At 39.2% G+C, this 24,554-nt stretch overlaps 1 protein-coding gene across 6 annotated transcripts; it reads right to left on the bottom strand.

Moving 5' to 3' along the window:
• Positions 1-11,932: 11,932 nt before the first annotated feature.
• On the bottom strand, positions 11,933-23,891 carry LOC141909593 (uncharacterized). 6 transcript variants are annotated; one of them, XM_074800067.1, is made up of 6 exons: positions 23,841-23,891; positions 22,485-22,626; positions 21,187-21,282; positions 20,182-20,319; positions 19,543-19,677; positions 11,933-15,963 (listed from the first exon to the last, which is right to left on the bottom strand). In XM_074800067.1, the coding sequence occupies exons 3-6, from the start codon at positions 21,248-21,250 to the stop codon at positions 13,121-13,123; spliced, it is 3,180 nt and encodes a 1,059-aa protein (XP_074656168.1). In that variant the 5' UTR covers positions 21,251-21,282; positions 22,485-22,626; positions 23,841-23,891; the 3' UTR covers positions 11,933-13,120. The 6 variants fall into 6 exon arrangements, with proteins under 6 accessions (XP_074656168.1, XP_074656170.1, XP_074656169.1 ...); XM_074800069.1 differs by having other exon boundaries at positions 22,540-22,626; XM_074800068.1 differs by lacking the exon at positions 23,841-23,891 and adding an exon at positions 23,805-23,826 and having other exon boundaries at positions 22,485-22,550.
• Positions 23,892-24,554: the final 663 nt, after the last annotated feature.

Raw genomic sequence — 24,554 nt, 5'->3', positions numbered from 1 at the left:
ATAAATCTTTTCGATCTAAAAGTATTTTTACCAGTGTGTTTTTTTTTAATGAAACTGATGTTTTTAGGTTCAGTGGTTGTTGAACGGATCTAGTTTTTTAGCCCACTTGAGACTTTAGTCCCAAGTGGGCTATTGCGTTAACTTTATGTCCGCCGTCCGTCCGTAGACGGAATCTAGTTATTATTTGGGGAAGTTTTGAAGACACTCCAATCCAATGGATTGTCCTGATATTTTGTTTATACATGTATCCGGACATACTCATCACTACGAAGTCCAATTACTTGAACTTGAATTTGTCGATATCCCGTATTAAGATGGCTGAAGGCTAGAATGCTCAATGGCCACTTAATTATGTCTTTTTAGCAACACGAGTCGACGCGTTGTTCCGGAAACTAAAGACTATGATTTCAATTTTCACACAGATTGATATGAAATTTCGTTGCTAGGAAATTCAAGTTCTTGAATTACTCGTTTGATGGCGCTAGTCAGAACCGGAAATTGGAACCTAAATCCTCCATGCTCTAGTTTATTTGAAAATCTCTCGCTTCAAGTTTTCAATGAGCGATATTTTCCTTACTATATATCGTCACCCATAATCCTTTGAATATGTTATCCTACCACTACGTTGGATATGATAAAACCTCACTGAAAAGGCTAGAAATCACTATAAGTGTCCTAAAATTATAAAAAAACATTTTGCATCGTCTGAAGATGTAAAGACTGGTTGCCAGGTATCACATGGTGGCAGCACTTGACGGCCCAATTTCGATTGTTGGTTTGAGTCCTGGTACTTTTCATATTTTTATTATGAATCTATGAGTGAAGTCCTTCTAAAGTCAATTTTATTTCATAATATTATTTCATATTTATCAGTGAAGCCTGCAACAAATTCACCTTAGAGTCTTGAACTCAACGACAAAGTGATGACACCCGGCACCAGTCATTACCTCCGTTAGCTGCTTAGTCGAGCGTCATCGCTAAATTTGTGATTTTTGGTAGTTTTTTTTACATTTCTAGTGATCATTAGCGTTCGAAGTGAGATTTTATCGAATTCAACACATTGTCAGGATATCATAATAAAAGGATTACGCGTGCCTATGTAATCAAAATATGGCTAACTAAAAACTTGAAGCGAGAGATTTTTATCGCAAATGAACTAGAACATGGCGGATTTAGGTTCCAATTTCCGGTTCCGACTAGCGCCATCAAACGAGTCATTCAAAAACTTGAATTTGTCGATATCCCGGCCAACTTGTTATTTTGATTGCAGGGCCATTGTTGTCAACCGAATGTAGGTAAAATGTCCCGGGGAAAAATGTTCCCGGAAAAATTCTCATCGGAAAAACGTCCCATGGAAAAAATGTCCCCGGAAAAAATGAGGGAAGGAATCCACGTCATCCAGGTCCAGTGCCGGGAAACCACATTATCCAGGTTGAGGGAGGGAATCTACAGCCAGGTCGAGGGAGGGAATCTACAGCCAGGTTGAGGGAGGGAATCTACATCCAGGTAGGGTCGATCGAGGGAGGGAATACATACAGCTCGAGAGACATGACTAACAGTTTGATTTTTCTAAAGAAGCGGTTTGCAGTTTTATTTGTTTCAAAATGACAATCAATACTTCTTATGTATTTGAATATCACTGTTTTAGTATATGTGGCGTCACCACCAACTCTACAACCCAGTACAGCTATCTTCACAAATAAGAGGGTATCCCAGTGAACAGGCGACATCGAGCCATCGTCCGTTCTTTCTATCAATCGCAACACAATCTTCGGGACCTGCATATCCTTGGTTATTTGGTTCACCTATCTGCCAGTTTGTGAAACGCCCGTACTACAATGAGAATATATAACTGGATTAGAAGCCACTGGAGCCCCGCCCTGAGTCCAAGCGCTGTTGATGATGTTGATGCCTAAAGAGGTATTATTGAACCAGAAATCTTGTAATACTTGAAACAGATTTTAATAAATCATAATCGCTTGATTTCCTCCTGGAACCAGTATCACACGGCCGGCTCGTGAGACTAAGAATTCCAACCTCGCCAGTTTGTACTCACCATATCAAACGGTCGCTTAAAACCGAGATAGGCTAAGTAGAACTTTCTGTCGCTGTTTTGAAATAAATCTGAAAACGATGAAATTCATTGAGTATTTGAAATCAACGATAGCGATTATAAAACAGATTGATAGAAGTTTTTTTTTACTAAAAGCCACGGTATTTTCCTGCGGGTTATTTATCACAGCTATTTTGCCGAAGGAACCACAGGTTGCGTCATTGACAAACCGGAGACATTTCATTCCAGCCGTTGTTGAACCAGGTGGACACAAACAAGCTAAAACTGTAAAACATAGTGAAATGATTGTTATTCGAGTAACAAGTCCAGTAATAATAACACTCTATTCCGCGCAAACCGTAGATAACTGAATAAGTCCCTCAATTCAAATTTCATATGATAGAATTTTATAATTATGAAACGACAGCATTTTCAGCTGTTTGGCTAACATTCACGTCACATCAGGTGATGATGAAACGGCTTTAACTCAGCAGCAGCCGACCCGTTTTGGTTTCACAATAGTAAATTATGTCATATAAAATTCGAATTGTGAAACTTTTACAATTAACTTCCAGTCCAACTGTACATAAACCCGCTATAGCTGCCTGGCAGCTATATTTGTCATAAACAATTAAATCGGAACATTTACCTGCCGTTGCAGAACAAACTAGTAACAGAATCGAAGTTAACAATTTCATCTTCAGCGAGTCAAATGCGTTCCCTTTTAGCTGAATGTTTTAACAGAAGTTTAATCGTAGTAGTGCTAGGTGCGTATCGGGATAAAATATTTATAAAATATTGAAATAAAGTTTTCTTACCGAATACGAACAGAGTTTTCGGGGGTCCGTCAAAACTGTCAGTAGAAATATTACTGGAGTGCTATATAAATAGCTTGGCCCGCTCGGGACTGATGTCAATGAAATTGATTTTTCATCGAATCATGCGATCACATTGTGGATCCTGTTACCTATGTACGGGTACTTAAATTTTACCTTTAACATTTCTACACTAGTATGAAAAAAACATGGGAAATAGGATATCAAATTCGTTAAATGTTTCCAAAGATTTGCTTTCACGAAATCCTTAGTAAGGACCCAGTCCCATAGTTCTGAGTTGGACAACTGTAGAACTGGATCCTCTGTGGATACACGACCCAACGTTGTGGAACTGGATCCTCTGTGGATACACGACCCAACGTTGTGGAACTGGATCCACAACTATGCAAACACGAACCAGCGCTGTTGAACTGTATCTTGAACTATGGGAACGCGACCCAGCATTGTGGAACTGGGTCCTGAAATGTGGAACTAGGCCCTGAACTGTGGAACTGGGTCCTGAACCGTGGAACTGGGCCCTGAACTGTGGAACTGGGTCCTGGACCGTGGAACTGGGTCCTGAACCATGGAACTGGGTCCTGGACCGTGGAACTGGGTCCTGGACTGTGGAACTGGGTCCTGGACTGTGGAACTGGGTCCTGAACTGTGGAACTGGGTCCTGAACTGTGGAACTGGGTCCTGAACCGTGGAACTGGGTCCTGGACCGTGGAACTGGGTCCTGGACCGTGGAACTGGGTCCTGGACCGTGGAACTGGGTCCTGGACCGTGGAACTGGGTCCTGAACTGTGGAACTGGGTCCTGAACTGTGGAACTGGGTCCTGAACCGTGGAACTGGGTCCTGGACCGTGGAACTGGGTCCTGGACCGTGGAACTGGGTCCTGGACCGTGGAACTGGGTCCTGGACTGTGGAACTGGGTCCTGGACTGTGGAACTGGGTCCTGAACTGTGGAAAAACGACTCAGCGCTGTGGAACTGGATCCTGAACTGTGGAAAAACGACTCAGCGCTGTGGAACTGGATCCTGAACTGTGGAAAAACGACTCAGCGCTGTGGAACTGGGTCCTGGACTGTGGAACTGGGTCCTGAACTGTGGAACTGGGTCCTGAACCGTGGAACTGGGTCCTGGACCGTGGAACTGGGTCCTGGACCGTGGAACTGGGTCCTGGACCGTGGAACTGGGTCCTGGACCGTGGAACTGGGTCCTGAACTGTGGAACTGGGTCCTGAACTGTGGAACTGGGTCCTGAACCGTGGAACTGGGTCCTGGACCGTGGAACTGGGTCCTGGACCGTGGAACTGGGTCCTGGACCGTGGAACTGGGTCCTGGACTGTGGAACTGGGTCCTGGACTGTGGAACTGGGTCCTGAACTGTGGAAAAACGACTCAGCGCTGTGGAACTGGATCCTGAACTGTGGAAAAACGACTCAGCGCTGTGGAACTGGATCCTGAACTGTGGAAAAACGACTCAGCGCTGTGGAACTGGATCCTGAACTGTGGAAAAACGACTCAGCGCTGTGGAACTGGGTCCTGGACTGTGGAACTGGGTCCTGGACTGTGGAACTGGGTCCTGAACTGTGGAAAAACGACTCAGCGCTGTGGAACTGGGTTCTCCACAACTTTCGATCGGCACGTTATCACGTGACTCTATACACACCAGACATCAGATCAGATCAGATCAATAAATGCATGAATTCAATGAGGTGAAAAACGTTTTCAAATTCTACGAGTGTTTTTCATCATATTGTACTTTAACGTCGATCTGACCTTGACATTCAGACACTGCAAATACACGTTGAATTCCACGTGTAAAATCAATTTCATTGATAGCAGTTCCCCGCGAGAAATTCATTTCACACTAAAGTAATATTTCTGATGCGGGAGGTCTGCTCAGCGTCCATATTATCTTCGTATATCCATCTCATCCAGACTCCAAATTCGTGAGATGCAATTTGAGAGGTTCCCAGTAGCTTAAAACACTAAAAATCTAAGCGGAATTTTCAGGTTAAATCCTCCGAAAAGCTTTTTTGCCATTCTTAGAAAATTTTCTTTTCACAGCATCGGCCCAAAAATGCCCTTCAAACCCTAATCTACGCACCTATCAATTATTTAAAACTCACTTCGGAGCTGAAAATTATTTACGCTGTTCAAACTCTGCCGCCACCCGTAGGAACTTCTCAAAATGACGCATTAGTGCCCACTCGCTCCGTATTGAAACTGGCCGATATCAATATCCGAAACTACCCGCGGAAAAAAAGGACATGTCAGATCTGCCAATCTGGCGAAGTGGAGTCGGAATTCCACTTCGTCATGGAATGTGCGCGGTTTACGGCGATCCATCCAGTATTCAATACCCGTCTATTATCAAAAACAAATCATGATTTATTTCTAGTTTTATGAATTGCTTTTGCAAGAATTTGTTGATACCTGTGTAGTTGATAAAGGTTCACGGTATTATTGGTGTTACGTGTTTGTTGGTAGCCACATTAAAAAACGAGTAGCACTTGCAGACTTTTCACAAATAAGAAAATCAATATCCAGGATTTCCATCGACATTTCTCTCAAAGGTTTGATATTCAACTTTGCAAGTGGCCACATTCCACTCCAGATCGACTTTGGAAAACAAAATTTTGAAAATGTTTAATCCAATGAACCCGAAATGATAACAAAATTTTAAATGTAGTCAGATGGCGCTGTATAAAATACTATTATTTTAAAGTGAATAAAATCACGGGTTTTCTGATATTTTGAACTCCTCGTGATTTGAACTGGAAATCAGAAGTGTTTATAATTGTGAGGGATTTGAAACTGTGTTCCATGTTTGAACTGTTTATCTTGTAAATTAAATAAACTCATCTCCTTCAAATTAAATACATAAAAACATCCAATAATAAATTTTCTTTGACAAAAAATGTGGAACTCTGGATTTTGTGTTTCACACTCAACGCTACAGAATAAATTCGATGACTTCCGATACAGATTCAATGACCTTCAGTAGAGAATGAGAAACATCTCGTGAAATGTGTCAAATGCCCACGTGACGCGCGGGTCCCATCGAAACCGGTTTCATCTAGTTTACATTACGCATATTTCGTACCAATTAGCCAATCATCGATGAGTATGACTAATTATGCGTCCAATCATTAATGAGGATGTTTTGGAAGGTGGACCTGGTTTTAGCGGCAAACTCAATTATTCAATTTTCAAATTAAATCATTTTGCTATTAGAGATGTGTGATTTATACCGATATATACTTCATGCAGTTCAGAATGGATTGATATCTTCACTAGAGTCACCGCGCAGTTTATAGAGCGAAGATGGATTATGACCAGTGACCCCAATAGTTAGATAATAATATGAAATATGAAGCTTCATTGTGTTCGACAATTCTTGTCGTTCGCGCAGATTATTACATCTGGGTGTCTTGTATATGTTCGCACCTGGAGGTTATCGCGATGGTGTATGGTTTACCAGTCTGGACAGAGGTGCTCAAACTGTCTCCCGTAAACAATTAGACACCTCTTGTGAACATATTAGGATTTATTCTGAATGTTATCTCGCTGAAACGAAAGATAAACCGTTCTCAAAAAGTGAGCCGTTACTGGAAATTCAATGGAATTCGAATTGTCTTCTTGTTCAGGATTTATTTGGAATGAAATCGCGCTCAAACTAGTTCCGGATTGATATAAACTGTGCTCAATAAACTGAACTTTTATCAAAAAACACAAGGATTCAAAATGACTCAAAGATTATCATTGGATTCATACATTACACACACAGGATTGGATAAACTGTGAGTTAGAAAAACATTAACAGCTGAAATTATGTTTTATAGGTTTAGTTAGTTATTAGGAACTTACTCGGTGAGTTAGTAAGTTATAGAAATGCATAAAAATTAGTACAATTTCCAACGAAATGTGTAAGTTTAAGTAAAGGAATTTGGGTGCTATTTGCGTCAGGGTCCTGTGGAGTCTCTGGGTCTCTGGTCTTGCAGATAGAGAAAGCAGTTTGTTTATTTCGATGCCTAATATATTTATTTTCACTAACGGTTTCACTAATGTCTCTGTCGGTCAAATAGATAAATAACAGTTAGCCTGGCTGTATTGCGCAATATAGAATTCAGTTGTACATGTATCATCATCAGGGTCACCGAAACCGGTTCTGTCCAGTTCAGGTCATCATTAGCTATGCGCGCCACTTGACCAATCAGAATTACTTATTGCGCCCGCATCAATTATGCGGCCAATCGCCGGCCGCGATGACCAGCCGCGCACGAGCCGAGTGCAAAGCGAGCAAGAAACCCGCTTCATTAGAATCCGTCACAATCGCGGTTTAATTTACATCATAAAACACGAAATTAAACGATAAAAAAACAATTCAGAAACGAAAAAACTGATACGGATAAGATGAACGCGATTGTTAGGTGAGTTTGTCGAGATTTCCGCATCGCAAATTTCTAGATATTTACGTGAAAAAGTGAGTTGATTTTCACACGTGTGAAACCCAGCAATGTAAACGGCATATAAACTTCTACTCGTTACTTATAGACTATTCAGATACAAGGGTAGATGGAGGGATAATTTGCAGGGGGGGGGGGCAACATACGTGGGGTACCTTTTCGATTACAAGGGGCACCCCCCCCCCCCGTAAAGCGAGTGCAGTGAGGCGCGAAGCTGTGAGGGGATTTTGCCCTGGAAATGAATTTATCGGTATTTCGACTATGGATGTTTGAATTTCTTCTTTGTTTTATTTTTCAGGCTTCACGGAACTTGGAATCGATTCAATCGGAGTTCAATTAAATCAGGATTATTGCGATATTACAACAAACTGCGCTCATAATAAACTGTGAACTTTTATCAAAAACACGAGGATAAAAACCGACTATAATTCTGAGGATCCCTGGATTCATACATTACACACACAGGATTGGATAAACTGTGAGTTAGAAAAACATTAACAGCTGAAATTATGTTTTATAGGTTAAGTTAGTTATTAGGAACTTACTCTGTGAGTTAGTAAGTTTTTAGAAAGGCATGAAAATTAGTACAATTTCCAACGAAATGTGTAAGTTTAAGTAAAGGAATTTGGGTGATATTTGTATCAGGGTCCTGTGGGGTCTCTGGGTCTCTGGTCTTGCAGATAGAGAAAGCTGTTTGTTTATTTCGATGCCTAATATATTTATTTTAGGATCCTGTATTTTACGCTTCTATTTCCAGGGTTTCTCTCTATTTTCAGGTGTTTTCCTTTTATTTCAGAATTTCCGTTTTTTTCTAATCTTTTGTTTTATAAGAAAACGACTTTCATGTAAAAACGTTTAGTTGAAATAAAAATGACAATTTCAGGGTCATCGCTGAGACAAGACCCCAGAAGACTAGGCCACAGAGTACGTGTCTTCACCCCCAGCACACAACAGAGTGGCCTGATTCAGGTGCGGCCTGTATGTTCTGTTTCAGTGTGAAGAACAAGACCCCCCTAGTCACAGAAGATTGAAAATGAAGTTGAATGATGATGACAGAGTGACTGAAGAATTCCGGTGTGACCTGTATAACATGTCTCTATTTCAGTATCCCCCGCCCTACCCCTAAACCCGAGCCCGAATAGGTAGGCCGAATATATAGGTTAGGTTAGAATAGTTAGTTGATAAATCTGTGAATTAGAACATAATTTCAGCTGTTTATATAAAATACAGTTGTTATTTCAAGTGGAACTTTTTGACAATTAAAGTTGCATTTATTTACAATTGTACTTGATTGAAAATGTTTGACAGTTTGTGAGTTAAGTGTGATTTGATTAAGATGAAGAGTTGAACTGTTGAACTCTACTTCTTATAAAATACAAATGACATTTACTTACGTACAACTGGTTTCAGGTTCAGACAGCACCCACCTCACCCCACCCGGTCGGGTCCTATTCCTGTGGGACCTGGGTTTCTGGTTTATTTGGTTGAATTAATTTACTGATTTTGGTCGCGCTGTTTTTGATGTCGATATTTCTCGCGTATATTTTTAGGAGACGCGGTTTTTTTAATTGATGATTCAAATCATTGAATAATTATTATATTTAAATCATTCACACCTTGTTATTTTGAGGTCTCCTCTCAAATTAATCTCGTAATAGAAGCGGTTGTTTTTGTACCATTGAACATCAGTGTTTTATTGCAAACATCGAAATTCATTACATAAAACAGAATCAGATTCAACAATTTATTACAATTATTCTATATGTAGATTATAAATGTTGGATGCGGCTACGAACTTTTAAAGTCATCGTTTTGAAGTCATTTCGTGCTGTTTTATTTTCCTCACGCCGATTCTAGGTAGGTCTCTGTGTATTGTAATTTCGCGAGGTCAGTTCCTCCAATTTCACAACCTTCTCGTTGTCGATAAAATTAAATTTCAAAGTTTTAAAATTCACTGTTTGAATTCGTTATAGTTGTGACGATAAACTCAACCAGACGACCATTTCAAATTACGTAGCTGAATTAGAAATAGGCCTGAAACAAACTAAGGCTTCGATGTAAATGTAACGACTTATCAAAATGAAATTTAATTTCACTTCTTTCAGGTTTTGGTGTCTGTGAAGAGTTCACATGCTACTCATTGCTTCCTCGTAAGATGGCGGATGTTTATAGGTTATAGGATGGATATTCTCCTCCTCCACTAGGAGGCGCTGTAGGTAAGACGCGGTGCAACAATGTTGACAAAATAGAACATATTCAGCTGATAATTCTTGATAGCGTCGATAGAAGAGAAAGTTTTTAATCTATTTCTGGCGGCGGCAATTTAGATCAGGTCTGATTAGAAACTGTTGTAATCAGAGAATAATAGCGGGTAGTCAGTGAAGAGTCACCACATCTGACTGGTCACTGGTCACCACACCTGACTGGTCACTGGTCACCGCACCTGACTGGTCACTGGTCACCACACCTGACTGGTCGCCAGTCACCGCACCTGACTGATCGCCGGTCACCACACTAACCAGACCAACTACTGATCTATGGTCCAGTGGTCAACATGCTCGGCTGGTATACTGAGGATCGCGGGTTCGAGTCCTGCTAGGGTTAGGGTCGAACTAGGGTTAGGGTTACCAGAGCTAGGGTTAGGGAGATTTCAGGGTTATTTCTGTTCTTCCCAGCGTGTCCTTTTGGTGAAGAAGGCGTAATTTATTACCGGGGGCGATCGGGTCTGATTAGAAATTGTTGAAATCAGAAAGATCATAACTTTTTGATATTTCACAAGCAAGATAAACTTGTTCGACTTTTATAAAACAGAAGTAGACCGTATGACGTAAACATCAAGCGATTGAAATATTCACTTAACTTTTATTTAGCAAAAAATCCTCGAGATGATTTTGTTTGCTAGATTTAAGTTGTTCATTAAACAACTTAGTATTCAAAAATGATGGTAGTTTTGTTTTTATAATTTCCAATATAAATGGTGGGACTTACTTTTTAGAATATTTGATAACGCAATCGATGCTTCAAAAAATTCCGATAGAAAAGGAGGAATTAGATATATTTATTACATAATTACATATAATTTTCTGACCGATTAGAGGGATTGAGATCGGCCCAAGTGGAATTCTAATATGAGGAGCAAACTAAGGGCAATAGCAGCGGTAAATATTAGTAAAAATGGATGTCTAATAATAGTTTATCGCAGTTACCCGAATATTTTAAAATCTGTTTAATTCTATCGTTGCGAGGAAAAATGAAATTGGTTTTTTCAAAATGAAAATTGTGAATGATTTGAAATGCGTCGTTAAAAGTTGGTTAAAACGGTTTTTGGGAGAAGGCTATCAATACTCACAGTGATCATCTTAGTCGCGACCCGGATCATAGTTGTGTCGTCTCTTAGTCGCGACCCGGATCACAGTTGTGTCGTCTCTTAGTCGCGACCCGGATCACAGTTGTGTCGTCTCTTAGTCGCGACCCGGATCACAGTTGTGTCGTCTCTTAGTCGCGACCCGGATCACAGTTGTGTCGTCTCTTAGACCGGGCCCAGTCCATATAGAAATGGAAACTTGTGTAAGATTAGACCGGGCCCAGTCCATATAGAAATGGAAACTTGTGTAAGATTAGACCGGGCCCAGTCCATAGAAATGGAAACTTGTGGTCCATTATCCTCATAATGAAAAATGCCCAGCTCCAAATAAACACCACACAACAATCTGTATAAACTAGATGACACAGTCTTTATTTTCAGCAGAATATATTGGGCTTAAGGGCACCATCTTTTCCAAGTAACAACTTTTCCGTACCCTTCTTTTCACAAAACAAACAACACTCTCCACCATCAAACACCCTTTTCCTCTTAACTGACTCCATTCAGCTGCATTGTTTCATCCATGGCAAAGATCTGAGACATGATTTTAAAATAACACCCATTATTGTCGTTATTGTCATTGAGCAAACCTAAATTTGAATCATTAGCTGCAAATGAAGTCATGCTCATTTCATCAAAATACAATGGATTTATACGGGATATGATGATTCTAGAACTATTTATTAGTGGTCGGACTACTAGATTTTCATTTTATTTAAGTTGTAGCTTTTTCTCTGCCCAAAAACGGGTAGAGCGACCCGGAAAACATAGCAATCGATACCAGTATCACTTTTCTGCGACAACTCGAGATCGGACTGTAACCAAAATAATTTCATAGGCATTTTCCGCCTTGGTTACCATGGAGACAGTCAACAATGTTGGAGTACAACCTTTAACAGTATGTGCTTCCATGGTAACGGAGTTTGTTTGATGTTGATGTCCCACAGCAACAGGAAAGTCGGTTATCCATTTATCCATTAATTGAATCTAAATCTATGGTGTCATAGCAACGACGTTTCAACAATGATGGTCATTATGATTCGTCATATGAAACACGGGCAATAAATGAATTATGTTATTATTTAGTTAACTAAAACTGATTAATATAATTCCCGTGTCTTTGCATTAACAGAAATTTTCAGCCCTGTGAACAACGCCCAAATTAGGTTGCTAGGCAGCAGCCAACAATATATGATTTTAAACGTTTGATATATATATATATATATATATATATATATATATATATATATGAAACCATACTCTGCTGACGTGCAAAAGGTTAACAACCTTTTAAGGTTAATTTGCAATATATTTGACGATTTTCCTTCCTAACGAATACCTCGTATTTAGCGCCCCCTATAGGCCGAAAGTGAAAAATCACATAGTGGCAGACAGGTGTTTCAGGGGGTGGGGGGAGTCTCACCTTTCATTTAAGCCCGGGTGCCAAGCTCTACCCAAAAATGCCCAAAGATTGGTCTTGGATAGCTAGGTTGAGACCTTCTCTGTCCCGTACAGTGAATAAACATTGGTTAACAATAAAATAGACACGAAATACACAATTATATAAACAATTGACTACAGCGAGCAAGATAAAAATGGTGAATATCAGATTATCTGCATTTGTTGAGATTTATTGCCATGGCGACCGCAAAATGTTTGATTTTCTCATTCGGGAAATATAACTGTGGATCATGGAATTCGGGCTTGAATACTTGTGCTGTCCAAATCAATGTTTGCAGTTGCGCCCTTCAGACGTGTGGTTTTAATGATCCTACAGTAGGAGGTAAAATCTTTGGATCAATTTTACCTCCCATCTCAACTACGGTATATTAGTCATGTTCGATGTTATATTCAAAATGTACCAAATAATGTGGAGAAGACGTTTTAAGAAAAAGATGGTTTAAAACCTGTGAGGCAACTCAAATATATGCAACAACTATATTTGCCGAAAACACACACACAAAATGAGAAAATCAAAGATTTGCGGTTGCCATGGCAATAAATCTCAACAAATTCAGATTTTTTTCCGAGATAATCTGATACCGCGTGTAAAGTTTACTTCAATTTCCGACAATAAGATTTCACACATATATAATGTGAATTCCAAAATCTAGGCCCCAATGACCATATGGTCACTTTTTGGAAATTTGGATACAAAACGGTTGCTATGGCAACGACGGTAACAATGAAAATTGGGCAGCGGTCATTTTCGTGTTCAGGGAAGTCCACTGAACTACCCGACATGCGGGCTGCCAAGCTGTAACATGCCATACATAACAACCCACAATTCAGAAGATAAGCTCTAGGATAAACTGCGGTTTAATATCAGTTCAGTTTCTGTTGTGTTTCTAGGAAGTGACGTTTTACAAAATGCGCGTTAGTCGATTGAATCTTATAAATCGTTGAATCTACTTAATTTGCGTCACTGAGCTCCGATATCGATGATATATCTGATGAATCTGATAATACAGATGCTGGGTAGTAAACCCCTATTTCTACTCTCAGTCTTTTATTGAGTTTTTTAAGTTCTGATATGAAGTAATCTCTCGTCGTATAGTGGTCGGTGCTGCAGCAGTAGATAAACAGGTCAGAAAGATGCGGAAGATTATCGATTAATTCGACGATTAATTTGACGAATAAATCGATATCGTGCTGTGTATTAATCCGCGTGAGTGAACTGTGAAACTTTAAATAACGAATTGATGAGACGTGTTTTAGTTGTTTAAAGATGCGATTGTTCTGTTCCGGTCTATCGAGACGGCTATCAATACTGACTTGTATCAGCTGATTTACCGCATCTGTTGATAGATACCGAACAAGTGCGTCAACATCAGCTTCTGACTGCAACTCTATTTCTAATACAGTCAGCCGCGGCAGGTGATCTAGAACGCGGTGTTTTTGTAAATTAAATCCGTAAATGAAAAGACGTTTTAGTTTCTGCATTGAACCGACATTATCACTGATTGCTGCACATTCATCTGTCGTTAGTCCGAGCAGTCCGAGCTGTTCGCGCAGTTCGCGCAGTCCGTACACTCCGAGCTGAATTGTTTCGATGTCTGACGATTTTAACGTGTTGTTTAAATCATTCAATTCCTCCGAACCGATCAAATCATTATCGAATATTACTCCACCAAGACATAAGGTTTTCAAACTCGGAATGATGTTTATCAGCCCTCCGATTGTATTTCTATCGAGCTGATATTGAGGCCACGATCTGAGATATAGATGTTTTATGGATGGATACGATTTGTGAATATTGACTAAAATATAACCAAAACGTTCCGCACTAACAACAGTATTAATAATCAGACTCTCCACTGTATTGTGTGTGTTAGTATCAACACTGATCAACCGCGCGTCATCTTTAGATCTAATCTCGTGACTTGTAATAATCCATTCATTATTGAGTTTCTTGTAACATTCACCAGTGTTGTCGATTCTATCTCGCCACACAAACCAGTTTATACTGTAGCTTTTCTTACACATAGTCAAGAACTGATCGGGTATTGATGACCCGCGTGTATCTAATATCATACCGTGAAGACTAGTGTTACTCGTTATGGCTGTTTCTAATACGCGGCGGTATTCGTCGGGTTTCAGTTCGTGAATACCCAGTATGTAAACTAGCTCGATCTGACATTGTTTGTGTTCGAGTATTTTTGCGAGCATGTTTATCCACGATCTGCTATAAAATGCAGATACGAACAACATTTTCTGCATGTAGGGAACTATTTCACTAATGGCGTCGTCCGGCCAGTCGGCTTCATCCATGCAGATTGACAACTGATCAGATAAAACAGTTCTTTCGGATCGGAGTTCGATGTAGCGTTCGTAATCGGGGATGAGCGGCATATCTGCCGATTCCCTAGTAACCGTAACCAAGGACTGGTACTCATCCATTATTGTGACTGCTTTTAAATGTTCATCTATTAAAGTCTTGAAAAGTTCACCGAGGCCGCGGTTAAACTTGTAACGATACAGCAGCCCTGCCATGAATCTCGGGTATAATTCACCATATTTCACAAGTTCGTCCTGTAGTTGTTCAAACGCGCATTTATTCCAGGGTGTTTTCCAGGGTATTTCATTACTGTTGTTGAATTGTACGACCGAGTGTACCGCCGCCAGAAATTCGTGCACAGATTTGTGTATGAACCGCAGCTGGACGGAGCAGTCTGATTTCCGTCGCGGCGACATCTCTTTGCACGTCAAAGCCGTCCTTTTCGATTCGTCGAGTTCAAGACGACTTTCGGTGAAGCTGTTTTGATGCTCGATGAGCGTCTCATACGCGACTTGACAAATTTCTTTAAGCGCTTTAGAATTTTCGATATTGCGGAAAAAACATTCCTTCGACAACTCGAGGCCCTCGCGTTTACTGATCAGAAAACATGTCAAATCGATGTAGATATCGGTGAGTTTTGATGGTATCGTAATTTCTTCCTCGTCCATATACAGAAAACAAAACATATGTAGTATCAGCGGGTTGTAGTAGATACTTTTAAATAAAGGTGACGCTGCGTATCTAAGCTTGTTGAATAGCTGTTTTGCATCGCGCTCGGGGAATTTTCTCTTCATAATATCGATGACTTCTTCCCGTTTGAAGCCGGATATCGATACAACAGTGAATTTGGGATCAGTGACGATCATGCTGCCCCCGGACTCACGTGTTGTTATGACGATATGCGCTTTCGGTAATTCATTGGTCACGCCTACGATGTCTTTCTTCGCTTTATCGCTTTTTAACTCGTCGAAGCCGTCTAGAAAAAATATCGATTTTTCTGCATTTTCCCGTAAGAATCTCTCAAAACTAATCAGCAGATTCTCTTCGATTACTCGATTCAAAAGATTTTTGTAAATGTACTTATAAATACACGCGTTATCAGCGGGCAGTTCATTTAACGGTATATAGAATAACATAGGAAATCTTTTTAGAAACGGTGATCGCTCCCATGACAACACTTGATTAACTACCTGAGTTGTTTTACCCATACCGGGTTCACCTACAAGGCACACGGGTTTCACATCACTCTCTTTATAAGTGAAAAGTTTCCCGAAATCATCGGGTAAAATCAATGACTGCTCCTCACTTCCTTCATTTTTCTTCGGGTTTCGTTTTTGGGCTTGAATTTTCGCGTGTTCTTGGGCGAAGAAGTCGTTGAAATTGACGAATTCATCGCTCCACGAAACCTCTTTGTAATTTTCAACATCGATCATTCGTTTATACGTTTCTTTCAGGTTCTTCCGAACTTGATCAACATCTGTAAAAATAAAATCAGTTTGAGATTTTTTTAGAATTTCTATGGCGGCTGATTTTGCCTGAAAATCATAGAATCATAGAAAATGTCATGAGCTAAAATTGTACAATTGACCGCAGTTACAAAATATGCCTAGGTACCAAGGAAATACTGAGTTATTCTGCTATTCAACGCCCCCTGGTGACCTTAAACAAAAACCAACGAACCTGAAACTCACCACAATCATACATCATGTCATGAGCTAAAACTTTGCAATTGATTGCGGTGGCAAAATATGCACCAGAAAGGATCTTTCTGTGGGGTCGGGTTAGCAACAAGTTCGATCAGAGACATTCAAGGTCCCATCTACACGAGTGGAAAAATCCTTTATTTTCAATCTACACGAGGAAAACATTTCCAAAAGTCACCTTTAAAAAAGTCAGATTTTTCACCTTTTTATACAAATTTATACTTAATCTAAAGATAAACGGCTTCATTGATTTTGGTGAGCTTCACGTGTTACTAAAACGAGGGCGATATCATCACAGCTCCGCAGTAAATACTGCAAACTACGCCGCGCATCAACATGCAATTTTCAGCACAGGACAAGATGTTTATTAATCTTTCTCATCTTTCTGTGAATTTCAGTTTGAGTAAATCGGATGACAACAATTCATTTCATTTAGTTCTTAACTTTTGAAATGAGGATTGGAAAACTGTATTAGTCACGTGATACACGATGAACCGGTTTTCTGAACACAAATCTTCGCTGCTTACGCGCATAAGAAGTGCCGGTTTTAAGTCTTAGCGCAGGTAAACCAAATATACTTTGTTAATTTAGATTTCACCAAGAAAATGTTTCTAGGCCTGGGATATACAATACAATAAGTAGCGGCACACTTCAACGAGTATGAATTACTTTTTTTTAGAAAGGCCGATCAGCCATATCGGTGCGCAAAAGTCAAGGGATATCCCGATATGACATCAGGCGGGAAAATAATTATTATTTTACAGAATTCCTTCGATTTCTTCTTTTAGAAATAAATTCATTCGTTCTTTCAATAAACCCAGGAAAGTGCAACAAATTTCCCTGAACTAATTACAAAGCTACGTATCTTGTGTCAAATAACAGAAAAAATGGGAAAATGAAGTCGAACCACTAAAACATCGTGGTCGGCGTTGCTACGCGACCCGACCACAAAAATGAAATCAGTTTGAGATATTTTAAGCCGGGTGTAAGTCGGTTGCGACGCGATAAGTCTTTTTACAGTTGCCAGGCGCTATTTTTGGGTACCCACCGGGTCCGCATTGTTGAATTCTTGTCCCAATTTTTTCCCCAGTTTAATTTTCTTATTTCGTTCATATCTCTGGATTGGATTAAAATAGAAATAAGGTAAAAATATCGATGAACTCAGCTGATAATTAACTTTTCTATGATATCACTCATTCATAAATTTAAAGCAACAATGCGCGCTGGTGAAGTTATAAACATTCATATCCTCTTCCCGATAATTCAACTTGAATTTTTGCTCATCTCATTCAAAAGTTCATAATTCTTACAAATCTTAATCTACATTTTCATTGTTCAATTTTGAAGGCAGGGTCTGGACTACCGATCCCCAACCCCGAAGTCTGTCCTTGTTTTACTAGAACTACCTATATATCTTTATTTGCCATTTTTTTCAAATGACTAAGTGCCCTTATTTCCATAGTTACTGAAAACTTTGATTTCAATAAAGCAGGGGCCGGTAAAATTGTGAAATTTCCTGATATAAAGAAACGATCGTACTTGCGATTGTCACGTGGTAACTAAAATCGGAACCAAACCACGCAAAGATAAAAAGTGTCGCATTTCTGGCCTATTAGGGAAAATTGGGTTTCAACACAGCTATTTAGTAATAGTCATTGACTTAGAGCTAAAATAACTGGTCTTTTTGGTCAAAGCAGCTTGAAAACAAATGATAAGAAATTCTACGAATCCTTCAAAAAAAATTATTTCAAAACACATCTCACAACTATTGTGGGTTCGAATCCCAGTATTACTGGATCAAATCGCGCATCTCCCAGTCACTAGAGCGCGTAGCCGTAGGTCTATTGCGACGATCGCGTCGCAGTAAGTAGAACATGTGCGACTTGCTGCGACTGGCGTCGTTAAAATTTCTATGGTCGCTGATTTGGTCTCCAAATTTCCGGTCGATTGAGAAAAATTAGCTAAAAGAAAATATTTGTTACAGCTTGTTCGAAAACAGCTTTTATTTGAGCGCTCACTGAAAAAAACTTATAGGTCCTGATATCAACGAGTTGATCTAAGCAAATCAACTTTTAAATCAATTCATTGATCGCGTTTACAAAATATGCAGAGTTACCAATATAAATGGAAAATTGTATTCAATTCAATATTTAATTCTCCTGGTGGGTTGAACAAAAGACCGAAATTCCATGTCCTATGACAATGCTGATAACGACCAAATATCAAGACTAAGTTAAAATCACTAACCCACTATGTGAAAATGACATTTTCCCCAAAAACACCTCTTTTCATCTGTGTGCAAGAAATTACGTTAAAATTGAATGATGAAAAAAACCTGTCTGATGTGTCAGGAAATCCCCTTTCCAAAAAAATACCCATCACAAATTTCAACAGAAAATACCAAACAATTAGGAAGCTACAGGTCTCGGAATTTAGACCAAAAATAGGTACAAAAAGGTCTCAGGACGGCCATATTGAGTCCGATCGACCAAATTTTAACTTTTTCTTATGCTGATGTGCGCTGTGGAGATATATATACTTATAAAAGATAAAGGATATTGATTAAAGTCATTCCAATTCCAATATTTGATGAATTTTCATTATAAGTAATCTGTTTATTATTAAGATTGAAATTATGTTATTTTCGTTTTTCAATTCTCAAGTTAATCAAATCATTGTAACCTTTAGAAAGTATTAAATCATCATTTCTTTCTTTAAAAGGAGTTTCAAGAATATTCATTATTTTTTCATCTAAATTACCTTTATAATCTAAAACTGTATTGAATATTTTAGGATTTCTGGAGCCATTATGGAAAGTATCTATTAGTTCAGTAATTAAATATGTTTCATTTAATAATATTTGATTAATTACAGTAATATTATCAATTTTATTTTGTCGTCCATAAACTAAATTTGTTGCTGAGATATAATTTTTAATGTTTAACAATCGAGGAATTCATGCCTGAAATGTGGCTATAAAAACTGATCGTAAGTTTACTAGATTTTGAGTAGGTGTCAGTCACAAGTTCTTCCAATAGCAATAAATATGTATGAACTGGCTGCCTGTCAGCCATCTTGATCGTGAACAGGGACAATCCGAAATAACTGGATTCCATCTACGGACGAACGGGCAAAAAGTGAAATCAACAGCCAACTGGGACTAAAGTCCCAACTGGGCTTAAACAATCATACGCCACCTGGTGGATAGAATGTCTTGAAATAATTTTCTATCATTTTAGTTAAAGATTTAGAACGATCTTTAGAGACATGGTCAAAGACTTCGGACCCGTCTTATGATTTAGGATCACATTTGGACTCAAGCACGAGTTCTGATGGTAGAAATCTATAATTACCGAGATTCTCAGCAGGTCTGTCGATAGTTTGTGTATCTCCAAGGTAAAAATTCATCGTATTATTGCCACCCATTTGAACCATTGATTCATTTACATTCACTTTATTTACATTACTCTGTACCAAAGCACCACAAACTGGCCTTCACACGCAAACCTCTCACTTGATACTAAACAAAGCGAAGTGAGTCACTACCGGAACCAGTTGACCCGCACCTGGTCCGACGTTTTTGGTCGGGCCAAATTGGGCCCAGGCCCATTTTGAATTATAGGGTTAGGATTGAAACGTGATAGTATCTGATCACGGTAACTTTCACCCGGCGGTCTTATTTTACTGTTAACAGTATTTATACTGTTAATCTGTTTTTATTCCTACTCGAGACTGATAAACAAACTGTGTCACCAGATGTGATAAGAGACCATAATTCAAAATACCGATTATAGAACCAGACCCTGACAGTATTAGTCAAAGATTTAAACCAATCGGGTTGGTGGGTCCATTTTGGTACTCAGAATCTTTAAAGACAATATATTACTTTCGCCTCAAAACTTTACACCGGATTTATATACGAGATCACATTTAGACTCAAGTCACATCATTCTGTACTGAACTGAACTCTGATGGTTAAAATCTATAATTACCGAGATTCTCAGCAGGTCTGGTGCTGGCTTGAGTAACTGCGTGGATATTTTGATTCACTGTATTATTGTCACCGATTATACTTAAATTAGAATTGTCTGCATTTATTCCTGGATTACTCGCCGCCATAGTAACGTTTACTGAAAAACAGAATTTAGAATTCAGTCATTTTATCTCAACAAGTGCAGCACATTTTTCCTGACCTAATTGTTTTGTCCAGTATTTACACAATCAGCCTCTACTCATATTCAGACTGAAATTTTCTTTGTTTCCGCTACTGATAAAGGATAATAGACTAAACTTCAACATCTCCATCACAAGTTCGCATTTGGAACATTAGATAATTTGACCTCCTTAGAGATTTCCGGCGACGTTACAAAACACAGTTGAAATTGTTTATTAGGTTTTTATCGTGTGAAAAACGCATTCAGATAACGCGCCAGGGTCGGTCATCGACTGAGATATCAAATCACAAGCCACAACAGGTCGCCATCCGCAAATCACTGACTTTATTTTCTAAAAATGCCTGAAGAATACTGTCTTAATTTGCTGGATTAGTTTTAAAGAGGCGCACACTCGACAATCTGACATCGAAATGTAACCAGCATCGGTTTCTTTCAAGGATTTTACGTAGAAAAAAAACTGTGTCAGCAAAAGACAGACTTATGTTAGATGTTGCAACGAGAAGACTTGTATCTTCTAAATCACTGAATACTGTTTTAACCTGCCGGAGGAAGAGGCGCATACTCGACAGTCTTACATTGGAATGAATGTAATTAGGATCAGTTTTTTCTTTCATGGATTTTAATGTAAAAAATAAATGATTCTAAAAGTTGATTTCATTGACATTCATTACGCAGGAAGGGAAGCTGCTTTGTCAAAGTCAGGCATAAACGTGTGACTCAGTCGCACGTCTCAAAACTTTACACCGGTTTCATATACGAGATCACATTTTGACTCGAGTCACATCATTCTGTACTGAACTGAACTCTGATCTCAATAATTACCGAGATTCTCAGCAGGTCTATCGACGGTTTGCTCCTCGTCATCGCGAACATTTTCTGCATTCATTCCTGGATTACTCTGTACCAAAGCACCACAAACTGAAAAACAGGATTTAGAATTCAGTCATTTTATCTCAACAAGTGCAGCACATTTTTCCTGACCTAACTGTTTTGTCCAGTATTTACACAATCAGCCTCTACTCATATTCAGACTGAAGTTTTCTTTGTTTCCGCTACTGATAAAGGATAATGGAATGTAGGAAAAAAATGGCCGAGGAAAATTTATGAGAACTACTGACAATGTTAATAAAACATTAAGCCTTCAAATTAATGACATCATATATTTTTCATGGGGCTTAAAACAATTAAAATCGGTATTAATGAGATCAGAAATTTGATTAACTTACATTTCATTTCATTACAGGATTGCTACATTGGAGAGTCATTGAATCCTATGTCTGAACTCAACTAACCCATGATGAGTTCACTCCTACATGTAGCAATCCTCCACCTAATATCAATTATATCTGATATTGTGCAACTCGATACTAACGACTATAGCCGCGATCACGGGGAGACGATTTGACCCGGGCTGCAAAATTGGTACGGATCAGGTCCGAGTCAAATTGGCCTTAGAGATTGCATTCAGACGCAAACCTCTCACTTGATACTAAACAAAGCGAAGTGAGTCACTACCGGAACCAGTTGACCCGCGCCTGGTCCGACGTTTTTGGTCAAATTGGGCCCAGGTCCATTTTGAATTATAGGGTTAGGATTGAAACGTGATAGTATCTGATCACGGTAACTTTCACTCTTATTTTAGTAGTGACGTAATAAGAGGGCTGGGAATCGTTTAAAATAATGATTGCGAGTAAATGAACTACATGTATTATATATTACACGATAAAGATATCTATCACTGATGTCAGAAAATCTCGTTAAAATCATCATTAACTCTGAAATGCTGAGATCTAAGTTTACCACCAACGATTATGTAAACTCATACATTATCAATTTCGCCCTTGTGATGCAAAAGTTTAAGAGTTCTACTTTTTGCACTTTTTTGTTGTTTAGATATAAAAGGATGTAAGGTTTTAACCTGATAAACTCTAGATATAAAACTAGTCTCATTCTGTGTTATGAACCGACGCCCCCCTCCCCCCTAATCAGAATCGCGTTCTGTTCAAACACAATTCCGCATTCACTAAATTGACTAGAATATTTCTACAGTAAATTAAAGATATTTAGGCCAAAAAAAACATTCTGTTTCTGGTCAGGCCCTTCTGCACAAAAAATCCTACTTTGACTATCGAGTGTGATGGATTAGTCGACAGGAACAAGTCCAAACGCACGTACAGTAGCCGGCCCTTGCAAAATTGATATCTTTTGGTTTTTATTCACTATCAGACGAGCTCAGACCACTATTCCAAAATCTTCTATATCCTATAATAAAAACAAGAAATTCGAGAGTTTAGTTCATATACAAGCGCGTAAATTCAGGGGAAATCCTGCTTATGGCTCATAGGCCAGCATCTTAGCTACGCATTGAAGTGGTTTTCGCCCCACATACCCAACCTAACTTTTGAAATAATCAAACCTTTAGAAAGGAGGGGTATCCCAGTACAGGGATGCCATCCGAGCCAAATATCTAAGGGAATCCCCACCGTGTTTGGTACCCTTACTCCAAGCAAAAAAAGTCCAGGGAATCCCTTATTTCATCATCGATCTGTCTCTTTCTCAGGATCAATGCAGGGGCGTAGCCACAAATATTACCGGACATATGTCGCACCAATGATTGAAAAACCCATTATGCTAAAACGTCATAATAAACGTTATTCTGTATTTACATTGGGGGGGGGGGGGGTATCAAGTTCTTTTGAAGATGTCAGTGGTGCTAATACAGAGGCGTTGGTAATGAGATTTTCGGTGTAGGCCACATCCAACCCAGTGACTCCAGCGAGTTTTGTTTATAAGTGTTTACGGTATCACATCTGGACCATGAACCTGATCTCACAGTATCAAAGTTGCCGAATTCAGATCCAGCCTACCACTTGTATCGAGGGGTACTCAGGTTTGCCCTTCTAGTTTTCTAGTTCGTGATTTTGACAGGCTCTTGTACTAACATGAATGTTTTATTGCGGGCAAGTATTCTGCGGGCTAGTATAGAAACTTCAAGGGGGATAGACTTTAAGCCCCAAATATGCTTAAAGATTGCATCTTAGAACCTTGAAAAATCAAAATTTTCTGGGGAGTGCCCCCAGGTCCCCCGTTTTGTGCTATAACCTTGAGATAACCTTGGCTTAGAGGCATTGATTATATTATCTACAGAAAAATTATTCAAATATGAGCTCTCAGCCATCAGAACGCATCTCAGACGTTTTAATGTTCAAAATTTTCTTGGGGGAGGGCCCCAAACCCCCCTACAAGACATCGCGATGTGCGCTCCCGATTGTCGCGCCATTTTGAATTTTAGGTGGCTACGCCCCTGCTCCTGCAAATGGAATTCATTATAAGATAACCGAAATTCGTTTCCTATCCCATTCGCAGAAATTATTGCAATATTTATCGGGGACCTCCTCTTCACTCTAGGTACTATTTTTAGGCCAATTGTGGTCTGATACCGGACAATAGCAATGAATATTTGGACTCATATGAACCTGTTTCGTTTCGTTTGACTGCTTCTGCGTGAACACTTCTATGGTTTTACTTCCGCGTTTGAGCACATCGCTCACTAGATGGCGCTAGCGCACGGTGCTCGAATTTCGGAGCCGATTTTCTTTCCGAAAAAACAAATTCCGACGGGGGTTCTAGATCGACCGCGCGCGCTGACCAGAAACAGCTGAATGCAATTTTTGTTTGCCCTTATATAAATAGTATTTACCTCTTCATCTCAAAGACGACTAATTACTACCCGATTTGAACTTGGACTCATGTGAAGAGCATAAAATAGAGTCTTGAACTAGGGATAAACAGTAATGGGCTAATGCAGTTAAAAAATGGTATACGGAACTATTGCCACCATAAAAAAATGCCACCGGTAAAAAATGCCACCATAAAAAATTCCACCGTTAAAAATGCCACCAACGATTTCTAACCACATTTTTTCAACAGTTTAAAATGAACAAATGATGATAATAAAATTCCACAGTTTATGTTCAGACATTTCCAGACGTTCAAAATCACTACTTTACTACTGATCATGAATTTTATTTTAACTAGGAATAGACTAATAATATTATGTTATAATTAATTAGAGTTAGGTTTAGGAGTTAGGTTTATGAGTTAGGTTTAGGAGTTAGGTTTATGAGTTAGGTTTAGGAGTTAGGGCTAGGAGTTAGGGTTAGGAGTTAGGGTTAGAAGTTAGGTTTATG

Source organism: Tubulanus polymorphus, chromosome 8, assembly GCF_964204645.1.
Source record: "Tubulanus polymorphus chromosome 8, tnTubPoly1.2, whole genome shotgun sequence".
Lineage (NCBI taxonomy): Eukaryota > Metazoa > Nemertea > Palaeonemertea > Tubulaniformes > Tubulanidae > Tubulanus > Tubulanus polymorphus.
The sequence above is the reverse complement of the archived record's forward strand: the minus strand, read 5'-3'. Positions and strand labels throughout refer to the sequence as shown.